Consider the following 14,455-nt stretch of genomic DNA (forward strand, 5'->3'; position numbering starts at 1 on the left):
TTTATCCAAAAATTACAACTTTATTTTGTTTTTTTGTTTCCTTTTTTGTTGTTAAAAAAATACGTATTTTTTCTTCAATATTTCACCTTGTTGATTCAAATTCTCCTAAAATTTAAACTTTTTTCTTGTTAGAAATACTTTTTTTTCTTAATATTTTGATATCTTGTAAAATGTTTTTTAATTTTATTTTTGTACCAGTTATTTCAACTTTCTTTTTGTAAAGTTTCTTTTTGTAATAATGACTTTATTTGCATCATATTTTTGATTCCATTCTTGTAACATACTAACTTTTTCCGCAACCTAATTTTCAAAAAATTACAACTTTAATTAATTTGGTTTGTTTCCCATCATGTAATGACTTTTTAATGACCTTTTTTCTGTAATATTTCAACTTCATGCTACTAAAATGATTTTACCTCATAATATTACGTTATTCTCGTAAAATTACATTTTCTTTTTAGAGTACCACTTTTTTCTCTTACGAGTTTGACTTATAATGCTTATTTTGCTTATTATACGGCTTATTTTTCCATTCGTGTTGTCTGTTGCATACACGTGTGGAACACCTTTTTTAAATAAGATTTTTGAAAAAAAACAACATTATTCCGATTAAAATATGCATTTTAAATTTACATAGCAACAGCTGGTGACAGCAGGCGACTGTTTAAAACGACGCTCAAACCTTGGAAGGCCATTGGCCGCTTAAGTTATCGATCTTGCTAGCGACCCTCCCTTTTATTCCCGTCGAAAATCCTTTGAAGTCATGTGGGGTTGTGCCAAGAATGCCATGTGGTGTTCCGGAACGGCGTTCTGATTGGGCTAAAGGACGCACAGTCACGCCCACTCCTGGAACTATCGCCGTCTCCGATTGGTCAAATCAAGCCGCCCCAGATTCGCCATTGCTAGTTTACGGTCTTCCCTTATTCTCCATTTGGAGTTAAGTTGGTGGCGTGAAATTTACACCGCCATGGACGCTTGTACGCAAATGGCGTAGTGACAAAGACGGCAAGACCTATGGGAAAGGAATAAAAAAAGAAATCCAGTATCGCCTCTCTCCATAGTCTAACGCTGTTTCACTTGGACGTTCTCGTTGGAATCTAACGTTGGCTTCGGCGAGGATTCAGTCTGGAAGGGTGTACTGCCTGAACGCAGAAGACAACTGCGAAAAGTGGACGTTTTTTCTGCTCCGCTACGGCGAGGGAGCCGCCATGGCAGTCGGATCATTGAGGCTCCACATCGGGATATGAAGAGCAACTGGATGGGCCACAAAACGCCGCATTTAGCTTACATGCTAACATTAGCATCTTTGTGACGGGGTTCTGACTCGATTTCTGTTTTCAAAACGTCCACACACAAGAAGGAAGCCCAATTCATGACTATTTTAATAGGTGTCTTAAAGGGCCCCTTGAGAGAGGATTATACATGCAGTGATTTGGACATCGGAAAGGCTAGTTGATAAGGTGTGAAGAGGAACAGTGGGATCTTCCTGTTCAACGCATTTGCTGTCACCCTCCTCTTTTATTGAATGAAAAGCTTCAGAAAATCGACCAGCGTGTAACGAGACTTGAGAACCAGAAGCGCTTTGGATCATGTCGGGACGGCCCAGGACCACATCCTTCGCGGAGAGCTGCAAGCCGGTGCCGCAGCCGTCAGCTTTCGGCAGCATGAAAGTCAGCAGTAAGTAGCAGTGGTAGTCTGCACACTTCCTTGCCACACACTGCAACCGGGGGCCCTGGGTGGGTGCCATCCAACCGACACCCCAACCAGTCGGGACTGTTAGCCGCCAATTAGCTTAGCACGGTGCACGGAGGGACCTTACTCAGGGCCCGGCCCCTGCAGGGTTAGCAGCAGACCAAGGTCCAGGGGTAGCAGAGGGTGACAGGTAGGGGTCTTGGATAGACGTCCGGTTCCGTTAATTGTCATTGAGCATTTCGAAGATGAGTCATAGCGGTGTTGCTACATTGCTATGCGCATGTTAACGCGGCAGGGCCAGGCAGGCTATTACGCAACTGTCAAAACGGAAGGTGCGCCCGTTGCTGACCGGAGAGGCTGGTGTGGTCCAGGAAAGGGCAGGATTTCTGATAGTTTTTGTGTGTGGGGGGCAGGAAATGTACTGTCATGCAGTCAGCATCATCCAGTCACTGTGGCGTTAAGGCCAGTCATGGAAGCTCCAGGCCTCATGCACACTCCACTTGCATTCTCATTTGCTAGCTAAACCTCACAAATAACACATTTATGTCATTTTAATAAAGAATATGCACTCAAACTCCCAGTGCTGCATGAACGTCAGCATATGTCACATATGCATGTGCATCTTTTTTAAACATTAATCATAATGTGATTATACAGTGTGTGTGTGTATATTTATATATAATATACATGATCGATGATTTTGCAGGGTTGCACTTGCAGAGATGTGACAGAAAGGTTGTCGAGGAATGTTGATTGAGCTTCAAGGCCTGCTAGCATGATGTTTGTGGGGCGAGGCCAGGGGCTGGGTCTCTATACACGCACACGCACACGCACATCCACACTGCAAGATGCCCTAGCATTTTAAATGATCAGTGTGTGCTTTGTACAGTACAATGCCAAATCTGGTACTGTCAATAGGGGGACTCAATATACTGAAAGTACTGCAGAGGAAGGGAGACTTTAGTCTAATTAGCTGTCTGTTCTAGTGAATATGCCTTCTGTTAAGAAAACACCAGAAAAATGTTTAAAATTAATAAATAAAACAGGGTGTACACGCTGGGATAGGCTCCAGCCCCCCTGTGTCACTGAACGAGATAAGTGGTATGCATGGATGGATGGCAGTTCTGCTGAACTGATGGTTGGATGTAATAAAATTCTTAGATGCTCCTCACATATCAGACTTAGTAACATTTTTAATCATCATCAGTCATCATCGTAATTGAGTATTCTACTGAAAATTCCTTCAATTAATTGGAGCAAATGTATTTTTGCTTGTTTAAAGAGCAATTCTAAATTCACAAGAGAAAATAAGACGTTTCACTTAATGAACAACCAATTGGTTTCAGTTTTTTAGATAACGGTTTTATTTCTTAAATCCACATTTTACATAGGAACAAACTGTATTTATGAAAAACTCACCCATTTACTTCGCTATGCATGCGGGGTATAGTTTTATCCACAATGTAGTGGCAACGAGGCATAATATAGCAAGTTGGAGGTGCTCAATGAAGCGTTTAAACCCAACATACTGGAACTCAGCACTGATGGGCTGGCTCTTTCCTGTTATAGCTAATGACTTTTTGCCTTCACGAGTTTCCCGTGTGATGCTGCTTCATGTGCCACCATGGGAAATTTGTGCAGGACAAGTATTTCACTCAGATGCAACGTCTTTTTACTGCTCCTGGCTACTTTCGTTAGCACGCTAGCGGACGCTGTTGTCGTGATAACATCGGCTCTATCCGGTTGTTGCTGGATAAATGTGCTGGGCCAGAGTCTGGAATTGACTGCTTGTATCGGAGTGTCAATATCGGAGGTTTGAGATGCAGGCCGATTATAATCCGATATTGTCAATATTGGATGGGGACATTTTTCAAATTCAAAATTTTGTAACGTTTGAGCTGCTTTTTAAATGTTAGATACCACTGTATTACCAAATAACATTATGAATTGTGTATGTTTCAGAACATCTTTAGTAATAGGTGTCCAAATAAATGCCTGATGACTAGGGGTGTCACAAGACACTCGGTTCACGAAACAGTAGTACACAAGATTTGGTTTACGAGAATGAGGCGAGGCGAGACGAGATTTTAACTTTTAAGAAAAGTACAATGATAACATATGACACTACACTGCAATCTACTAATATCATTTCTACCGTTACACTCTTCTTACACTCTTCTGCACTCTGTGTGTATGCTAGCGGCTCCGCCTCCACCCACCGAGACAAAAAGACTGTATGACTGATGGAAGGGCTCATCCGTTCATGCTGTTGTTCTACAGAACAAATGCACCAAGGTGCTGAAACCAATGCACAGAGTGAACTCTCTTCCTTCCTGTTTGGAGGCGGGACACAAGGAAAACAGATGTTGTACATGTGCACTATCGGTCAAAAGTTTTAGAACACTAATTTCCCTGGAACAAAAACCTGCATTTTTAAGTGTTAAGATGTTCTGTCTCTCTTCCATTGTTCATTCCCTTTTTTCTTGCCATTTTTGTAGCAACAAATTACTTTCTCCAGTACGATGCTGTTCAACTGATGTTCACGAGGGTATAACACCACAGTGTCTGTTTTTATGCAGACAGAGGAGGTAGTAAGTACTCCAGTAACTTGGAACATCTGTAGGAATGAGTTGCACCAACTGCCAAGGCTTGATCGACCTCGATGAAACACGCCCTTTTGGATAATTCTGAAATACACATTCTTTTTCAGTTTTAGGTAACCTAATCTTTTTTTCTTTTTCTTTTTTTTTTTTTTTAAACCTCTAGCACTTCACCACTTACCTTTTTACCATTTCCAGCTATGCATTGGACTTGAACCACTTGAATTCCAATAAATAATAATAATGGGGTGTTCTAAAACCTTTGATCGGTAGTGTACATGACAATATACTGAAGCTGGCAAACTTATCGAGTTCATTTTCGTTTGTTGTGTGATTAACGAATCAATTTGTCGCCCCAGGCCTAGTGCCCACAAGCTTTTTCTGAATGAGAAATCTTGTCACGTTTTAGCTTTGCGAGATCTTGTGACATCCCTACTGATGACATACACAGCACTCTCACAGAATATTTATCTATGTTTACTATTCCTATACAGCCACTCGGATCATTTCTGCTGTCTGTTCATATTTTTTGGTGGGTCAGCCACGTGCGTATGCTAAAATCCAACCCCTACAACACACCGACATTGATTTGTCCGAATCCAGGATGCACTTAGTGCAACCATCGGTCATTTACATTACAAAGAATGAGAGGCTGTCATGGTGGAACTGGCATGATTACTTCCATGTTCTATGACATACTCCGCCAGTTGGGGCGTCCCCTACTCCCCGCAAACCCGGAGCATGCTTTGTGGAGTTTTCTATTCACCACAGACTGTTTACTCGCTCACTGTAGGAACTAAAACAGTGTATTCAGTCTGCCTGTGACATAACTGAAGTTATGCTGGCAAGTTTTTTGGGGGTGGGGGGTTATTTTTCTCAAACTGCTGTGCCTCTCTTGAAGTCTTCCGGCGCCTCACAGGGGCCTCATATTTTTATTGTATTTAATTTAGCCACTTCAGTGATATCACCAATGCACCATTTGGTTGTGAATTTTTCTTGGAGCTTAACGTATCTACGGATCCATCCATTGTCCAGGTGTACTTAATTATCAGCTTTGAGTACCACATTGTCACGGTTCGACTCTCGGCTAAGATTTGAAGTTCTCCATAAGTGTGAATGATTTTGGCAATGGGTCATTCTCCTGTAAGGGGTACCAAAAGTGTGACATAGCAAGCAAAACATGAACCAATTCAAAACCATTTTGCATTTTAATCACTTCTTCTGTTTCAGATTATGAAGAAAAACGTGTAAGAAAATGTCACATTTTGGCATATTTCATAGCAGCATGGCCGTGTTTACTGAAAACTCAATTGTAGTGTTTACATAAAAAATTAAGTTGTGTTCAGCAGTTCTATTTAGTGACCTCTTTGCCCCAAGTCGAATGTAGTGGAGGCGATTAGTATTGTTGAAGCTAGTCTGATCAATGATATGGAATGCATACAGGGGATGTTGAAATTAATCTGTTCCAGGACGCTGGTTTGGCTCTGATTTGTTTTTGTTTTTCTTCCCTCATTGGAGATAATGGAAATAGAAATAATCAGTCCCAGATTCGAGCTGTTTCATAACATTTTAGCATAGTTAAGTAGACCTGCAACGATTCATTGATTTAAATCTTTGAGAAAAAAGCTATGACGTCTTTCTGTTGCTTTGATACATTGTTTAAGGAGTGTAACTAATAAAAATGTAGGAAAATGGGAACGCTACAATAGAGCGCAGGTGACCGTGGTGCCGTGGTCTGTGTGGTGGGGAGCAGCGGAGAGTGGCGATGGACAGAAATGGCTCAAAGGATATCGGCGACAGAAGCTGTAAAAAGTTTGGGATCGTTTCACTCTCAAAAAGAAAGACAACGTGGTGCAATGTTTGCACTGTCCGATGGAGCTGGCATTCCACAGCGGTGCTACATCGATGCTGCAGCACATTTCCAGAAAGCACCCTCCGTATTTACAAAGCAAACAACCAGAAACAAGGTAAAAGTCTATTTTGGCATCTAGCGCCATTTTATTTGCTTGACTCGCATCACCAAAGTGCTATTCCAACACACGGGGGCATTTGAGAACATGTTAGCATGTCTACAGTGTGTATGTTAATGAACGAGGTGTTTGTACAAATCTCAAACAAAGGGCTGCAACTAAGGATTATTTTGTTAGTCGATTAATCTGAAGCTTGTTTTGATTAATTGAGTAATCGGTAAGGCCCAAATCAGACGGACCAAATCAATATGAACCAAAAATAGTTAGTGGTTTGGTCCACAGCATAACCGAAAAGAGGCAAAAATGTCCATGACTGTTTTCCAAAGTCAAAGCTGATGTGTGTGAATATCTTGTTTTGCTTACAACATAAACAATTAATCAAATACCAGAATAGTTGTCGATTAATTGGATAAGCGATTAAACATCGACATAACTGACGTGTATATACACCAAGCTAGAGCGACATTGTTATTGTAGCAGCCAACACGAAGAACTGTTTTTTGGGGGAATATTGCAGCGCCTCATGCCACTCCAAATCAACGCGATAGGACACCAATCTGCACCGACTGCGAAACAAGACCAAGCACATGAACAACTACGAATAGACAACCAAATTATCTGTAAAGTATTATCCCACATTCCATGTTTTGTTAATACACGGCTAGATGGACTGTGTTGTGATATCGTGCTATGTGCTCCATGTATCAGAATCAATGTCATGTTGACTTACTCGATGGACAGTTGTCCATCAGGTCCCGCTGGTCTGGGTGTCTTTTCCAGTTTGTTTTGGGTAGGTGGGAAAAAGTGCAGGCTTTAACGCTCACAATTCTTTGTTCCTTGTGATGCAGTCTCTTGAAGCAATGCCCTCCTCGCCATACACATGAAGTCTTTCCATTTCTGTTGGCATGGCTTGGGAAGCTCCACACTCCACCAAGTCATGCCGGTGTCGTGGCTTCCCCCCATCTGCTACGAAGTTTCACTCTTTCTTCTTGCGGGCTCAGCTTCTGAAACCTGTAGCTCATCCTCCGTGTATTCAGGCTAAGAATAGATAAGGTTCTGGACCCTCATTTGTCCAAAAGTAGTCGGTGGCGGCAGCTCTCACAAAGCCTGCCATGATGAGTAGTTGCTTTCTATGCCTCTGTTGTTGACGGAAGTAGCGTTAGTTCCTATCACGGGCTATGTGAAATCAATGCACCCTGGAAAGAAGTTACGGCAATGTTTAAAATGATCAAAATACGGCAAAATACTGTTAGTATAATATATTATCATGAATGTACCTGTTACCGCATGGTCACAGCATGTATATAAAACGTTGTTGGAGGTTTATAGTTGAAATTGGTGTGTGCCATGATGTGCGTTGTTAGCGCCCTCATGCTAATTTGCTCTTCTCTCTTTAGAACACAGAATAGGGAAGGACGTGTGCTCATGTTTCACATAAGGTTTGTGGATGATGGGCCAAATTCTAAAAACAAAATGTGCAGTTTAAAATGATGTGCATTTATAAGAAAAAAGCAAGCAGAGGAATCTTTGGTTATTGAAATTATTTTCCCTAAAATACGCACTCGATTCATCGAACAAATGAATCGGCACTTGATTACTAAAATAATCGATGGCCGCAGCCCTATTGTTAAGTGTTAAACGGACATAAAAAAAAAAAAACACTTATCATGGTTTTTGACCCATGATTCTGATATTTGAACATTCTTCACATAAGTGTATAAAGAAGTTAACCACCGTGAAACATGTTGTGTTTTGTACTTTGGACGATAGTTGTGTTTCAGCACATCACCTCCGTGTTGTCTATCAATACTTGTGTTCCCTTCCTCTCGGCCTCTACCCCTCGTCACCTTTTTTCCGGTAAACACAAACACATGCAGGCAATAACTGGGCTGAAGATTCCTGGCAGCGGTTATGTTCCTGGAGAGAGAGGACTCTCATCCTCCAGCCAAACGTGCACACATGCGCCAAACGTGCACACATGCGCCATACGTTGACACACCCACATGAGGCGTTCCTAAGGGTTTGTTTTTTTGGGGGGTAGTGAGGCAGCTGGCCAAGGACAATGAGCGGCTTGTTTAGCATTTCAAAGCTACAGTGCTAGCAATACACCCCCCATCCTCGCTGTTAGTTCGCAAGTGATGGGAACAAAACAAGCCACTTATCCTCTTTGATTCCTAACCAAACGGAAGAGCTCCCACACAAGACGGGAATAGCTTTGCAGAACTTTGTTTTGCAGCCAAGAGTAAACTAACAATCAGAGTCTTTGCAAGAATAGTGTAGTAGGATATAGCACATTTTTTGTCTGTTCTGAACATCACTGCTACCTTGATGTCTTTAGCCGAGAAGGGATGCGGAATGCTGGTTTATTGGATTTCCAGAAGCCTGCACAGAAATAAGATATGCTTCTCAAAGTCACTAGAACTTTTCACATGTTCTATTTTTTTTTTTTTTATGTTCTGTATACTGCTGGGGTGACACATTTGATCTGGCAATTTTCCGCCTTCAGAGGTAGTATCACAGCCAAAACAGAGCTGGGACAGCGCTTGGTGAACGGTTATTTCACAGTGCTGGAATCAGGCTTTAATTGGCCGACATTCACTTCTCCCGTCCTGTTGTGTTTAAAGCAATTGTGGCCGTGTAGTTGTGTGAAAGCTCACACAGTTGCATTCATATCCTACTTCACTGGGTTCTGTATAAAAGCTTATGCATCTAAATGCCAGATCAGGCAATTTGGTAACGGAGGCGGGACGGCATCTGTGTGGAAGGGCATTCAGTAATCCGGGACCACGATATGAAGTTTAGGACATGACACTCATCTCTACCGCCCTGTTGTGTTGGAATTGCCACTGCTGCCTTGTCGCTGTGGAAAGCGCACACAGTTGCAGCAAAAACCCATTTTGCTGTGTTCTGTATAAAAGGCACACGCAACTAAATGCAGAATCTGGCAATTTTACGGCTTTCCAGTTGGTAACAGAGGCGAGATGACGTCCGTGTGTAAAAATATTCCGCAATGCCGGGACCACTGCATGTAGTTCAACACCCGACATTCTCTCTCCAGCCTTGTTGTGTTGAAAGTAATTGCTGCGTTGCTGTGTGAAACCGCACACAGTTGTGGTATTATCCTTCTCCGCTCGGTTTGAACGGGATTTTGGTCCATAAACACAAGACTCGCTTGAGAGTTACAGTGTGTGCCCTGAGCCTGCGGCAGAAGAATACAATGTGTATCTGCGCAGCTACGCTAAGGAAGGATATCCGTCGTTACTCTTTGCACTTCATTATATCTCTGAAGTGGCAGTGCACCAAAGAAAAGGAAAGCCGTAACAGTGGAAATGAAAATGATCATAAAAAGCTTAGAAAGAGGAGAAACATAGTTCCAGACAAAAAAAACAATTTCCCTTGCTTTTTTGATTACTTGGTTGTTATTCATTGGTGAGAATTCCCTGGGTGAATGTGTGCATGCGAACAGACTTTTCTCACAGTTTGAGGAAGTGCAGAGGCGTCTGGAAAGGCCCCACTGAGTTATGTAGGCTGAGTCGTAGTGATCTCTCGGGTCACTGCTACTACAAAGGCCCGATTTTGATATAGCTCTGTGCTGGGAGAGCCCAAACCTGCGCCCTGTCTTCCTGAATCATCATCGTCTGTGTCATGTCGCTTGGCAGTAAGCCTGAGCATCATCTTTCGAGTAGGCGAACACTTTGCAGAATCCAGCTCAGCTTTTATGTGTTCACTGATTTGGGGAAAAAAAGAGCAAACATTCTAAGGTTCTCAATAGAATCATACATTCCGTAAAGCTAAAACTTGGCAATCATGACTAAAATTGTGGGAGCTTGTAGAGCGGTAAGGATGGGCGATATGGCCTAAAATCCATATTGCGATTTACGTTGAAGCCTCTTGCGATAACATAGAGGTATATCTCTATGTTTTTGGCATATACATTGGAAGAGAACCATTTCAAAACATGTTAGATAAGCCAAACTGTTAATACTGTATATATTTTTCAAGAAATAAACAAAATGTAGGATTGAGAACATTTATTGTGCAAAACAAATCATACAACATTATGTTGCAAATATAAATATGTTGTGTTGCAAAGTTGAATTTAAATACAAGAAAATCCAAGTATTTGCTGCGGAGACGCAAGAGACGAAAAGCTTCATTTGGTTTCTTCTGTGAATTTGGGAAATGCAGTAATCCCTCGTTTATTGCAGTTAATTGGTTCCAGACCTGACCATGATAATTGAATGCCCGCGAAGTAGGTAAATGAAATATTTTCATAACCTGGGGTCTCATTTCTAAAGCTTGCATAAGCACAAAACGGGGCAGAAAAGATGCATACGGCGTTTTCCACACAAAGTATGCGATCTATAAAACACAGCTTTGAGTGAGAATGGTGCGGCACCTCTGTACCAGCCGTATGCACTTTTTGGAGACACGGCAACAAAGGCGACACACATTTTAAGTGGTGAAGTGAAATCACATGTTTAGAAATAAACATGCAGTGGAAGCCAATAAAGCTTTATCCGTCATTGCATGGAAACATCACGCCGTTATTGACTTAACAAGATTTGTGGAAAGTGTTGCTATTTTACATGACACTGGTGGATACCGTTTGTCATTTATGATAAACACAATTACGCACCAGTCCAGTACCCGGACTAAAAGATGCATGAAAAACTCAGCGCTTGAATATTTTATCATTTTATTTCAACATGAGAATATTATGTGTTCGATTAACATGAATTATAACAACCATCAGGTGGTCAATGAAGTAATTCTACAGCGTTTAAGTTTCCAAGACACAGAGAAAATATGTTCTTAGTTTGTCACTTTTCTTTGGTCAATTTATCAAAAAATAAGACAGTTATTTGTTGCATATGTCAAGTATGTCATCAGTAGCAACATTTGTCTTACCACGGCCTTTTATTTGTGTGGATAGTGTCAGGCCGTGTGTGGAAACATACTCACAAATGATGGGGTTTTGTTTTGTTGGGCTTTGAACTAACACACAGCATTAGTTCCTCATAAAATAATTATATTACAGTATACCTAATGTTTTGATGGCGTTAACATCATCATCACGTTAAATGTTTTTAAAATGTCCATCTGGATTTACATCAACTAATTTTCGACATAACTCCCCGTTTGAGTCTTTTGCTTTGCATCCACCTTTAAATGAAACACATTTTGCTAAACTTGCATTAATCTAAAATGTGGTATCAATTAGGAAAAGTTTGGAAACTTGCTTACTAAAAATGGAGGTGTGTGCCTTGATAGCTTGCCCCCCCACCCTTTTTAAATTTTTTTTGCCTCAGTTCACCCTGCTCCATTCACATCGATGACAACGAGTGCTGTCACTCAGTCTTTGTTTAATTCATTATGTTACCGCTGTGCCTTCCAAGTATGATACTTTTCCCAGTATTCATGCGCTTCATGCACACACCCTCATCATGGAAAACACACGAAATGCATGTGATGCAGCTTTCAAGTGAAAGGCAAAAAAAAGAAAAGTTAAAGGCAATTAATTCAGCTGTCAAAGAAGGAAACAGGCCTGCTGCACGTAAGCTTGACATCAATGAATCGATTGTGAAACGTGGAGACGGCAACAAAAGAGAGAGAGAGAGATACTGACAAAGTGTGTGACGAAGGAATTATGAGACTGGTCAATTCCGACACTGAAGAAAAGCACTTTTAGTGGTTTTAGGTCCTGGGAGGAGGATGAAGACAGTGATGAATTATTTTTCTGTTGGGTTACTGTTTAATTAGCCATGTTACATGCACTGTTTGGCATTTTTTAGGGTAAAAGCATTTATTTACTAAAAGTTTAAATATCTTTGTGTACTAAATATCCCATGCTACAACGTGCACACATGCGGCTTTTCGACTGGTGCAGCCTATATATGTACAAATCCTTTTTCTCTTTAAATTCAGTGGGTGCGACTTCCATACCGCGCTCTATAATCCGGAAATTATGGTAATAAGAGAAAATACTTGTATATCATTTAAGACATAGATAAGACTCATGCTTGTGTGTGTGTGTGTGTAAAAACATATCGCACAAAATAGCTTGCAACTTTTGTTACTGTACACATGGTCGACATGCTAACGTGCGACTTGAGTGCTTTGTTCTGACCCTGTGGCTTCTTGTTCTTTCACAGGGGATAAAGATGGCAGCAAGGTAACAACAGTTGTGGCCACACCAGGCCAGGGCCCGGACCGGCCACAGGAGGTGAGCTACACGGACACTAAGGTCATCGGCAACGGCTCATTTGGCGTCGTCTACCAAGCCAAGCTCTGTGACTCCGGAGAGCTGGTGGCCATCAAGAAGGTGTTGCAGGACAAGAGGTTTAAGGTATGCAAACATTACGATGGAGCGTTTTTTTTTGTTGTTTTTTTTTTGCCCAATGTGCAGAAATTCAGTGAGTCACTCCTTATTGTGGCAGTCAGCCCTTGTCAAAAACAGTGATTTGTTGCTGTGAATATGAAAATTCTTTGACAAGAACAGTGCGACTGAAGAATCTGTGAAAGATCTATTGCCACATACAGTGCATGCGTGTGCGTGTGTGTCTTCCAACCTGAAAACATGAATACAGCGTGGTCTGTCGGGTTTAAATTTGGTGCCATTTTTTTCCCAGCAAAAAATGCACAGAGCATAAATGAGCTTTTGTGCATGTTTTGAGACATACTACTGCTTCAACTGGACTGTAAGCCCTACTTGGTATGTACTGCATGTATTCAGTTATCTACTGCAAACTACATCTCTGTATGGATTCTCTTTGGCTAGGAATATCCCTTTGCGTCCACTTTCTCATGTTTTTTTTTACTTTTCGGTAAGCCTGAAACCTGTTATTTAAGTCAGTAGTTTTTTTTGGTTTGTGCTGTACAAACCGGTGCAACTAAATGCTTGAGCAGCTCACTGGTTTAAACTTTCCGACACAACAGGTGCTAGTCGATCCTGCTCAATTAATATGATGTCACTTTATGGCGTGGCGTGTGTTTGTGGTGGTATTTTTAGCCCCCACATTGCGTCGTCATGAATTGCAAAATGTTTGTGTGCTGCCCTGCCCGTGATGCTATCATGCAGCTCGCTTGTCGTTGGCGTGACACGCTAGTGGATTGCATCTTTACCCAGCGGTTAGCAAGCACATTCTTTTTTGTTGTTGTTGTTTTGTTTTTGTTTTTTTGCTGGCTTATAGCTTCTTTGCACAAATGAACGAATGAGCCCTAAGTCTCTCCACATGACGTCCTGCAAGCAAAGCGCTGTTAAGTGTTTTTCCCACCTGCACAAAAACCCTTTATATTCTATTCTTCTACTTTCTTACTTCTTCCTGGGTATTATCTACACCTGATTTTTTTTTCCAATCAGCACTTAATATGCAACCCCGAGAATCACGTGAGCTGATTGTGTAGAAGGCAGTAAAGTGCAAGACGGGCTTGATGGGCTTTTAGGCTGCCACTGATGCATTATGGGAAATACGCTCCCCCTCCTCCACCTACTCCACACCCATATGAGAGATCACATATCAGCCTACTGGAAAATGGATGCTTGCACTGGAACCAGCACTCACTCTGCACCACACATTGCAAACGGCAATGTATCACAAATCCATACGGCAAGTCCAAAAAACAACAGTGCACTAATCCAAAAGCCTGCTTAGCTTATTCCAATTGCAGCAAAGACATCCATTGTTCTCTTATCGCCACAAACAGTCACCTCTATAGTTGAGGCCGCTAATTTAAAGAGTGTGTCGTTTACATTTGAAAAGCCGGGCTACTTTATTTTTTGCTTTTGTAAAGGTTAAATAGTGACCATGCACGTGAATAATAAGTCACACCAACCAAATTTGAAGAAAAAAATGTGTACATGTTACAGTATGTCATATGTCTTTAAGCCACAGGTGTTCATTTTCAAACGTGATATTTACACAGAAAGACACACTATAAACCTTGCAATGCTGCCTACACTCTGTGGCCCAGAGTAACTCGTTAGCCCCGGGGAGACGTGAGATGTGTTTTTGTCCATCGGAGTTCAACAGCTGCCGCGGTCCAAGCAGTCCAAGGAGAAGCTTTAGTAATTGTACACTTGGTCAAACTAAATTAATATTTGTCAGATCAAAACACGATCGCTGCATAAGACTTCGGAACTTCACTACTTCCTGAATCTGCACTCTAAGCATCATGGGAACTGTAGTTCTT

General features: G+C 41.5%; 1 protein-coding gene across 4 annotated transcripts in view; it reads left to right on the forward strand.

The window, feature by feature from the left end:
• Positions 1-959: 959 nt before the first annotated feature.
• Positions 960-14,455, forward strand: part of gsk3ba (glycogen synthase kinase 3 beta, genome duplicate a) — a 36,385-nt gene continuing 22,889 nt past the window's right edge. For 2 of the 4 annotated variants that reach the window (XM_054786942.1, XM_054786943.1), the window contains exons 1-2: positions 960-1,677; positions 12,418-12,611. In XM_054786942.1, the coding sequence (XP_054642917.1) occupies positions 1,590-1,677; positions 12,418-12,611 (282 nt within the window). In that variant the 5' untranslated portion in view covers positions 960-1,589. Of the gene's footprint in view, positions 1,678-1,707; positions 6,260-12,417; positions 12,612-14,455 lie in introns of those variants that run through there. The other 2 variants (XM_054786940.1, XM_054786941.1) reach the window with 1 other exon arrangement.

This window comes from Dunckerocampus dactyliophorus, chromosome 9 (assembly GCF_027744805.1).
Source record: "Dunckerocampus dactyliophorus isolate RoL2022-P2 chromosome 9, RoL_Ddac_1.1, whole genome shotgun sequence".
In the NCBI taxonomy this organism is placed as follows: domain Eukaryota; kingdom Metazoa; phylum Chordata; class Actinopteri; order Syngnathiformes; family Syngnathidae; genus Dunckerocampus; species Dunckerocampus dactyliophorus.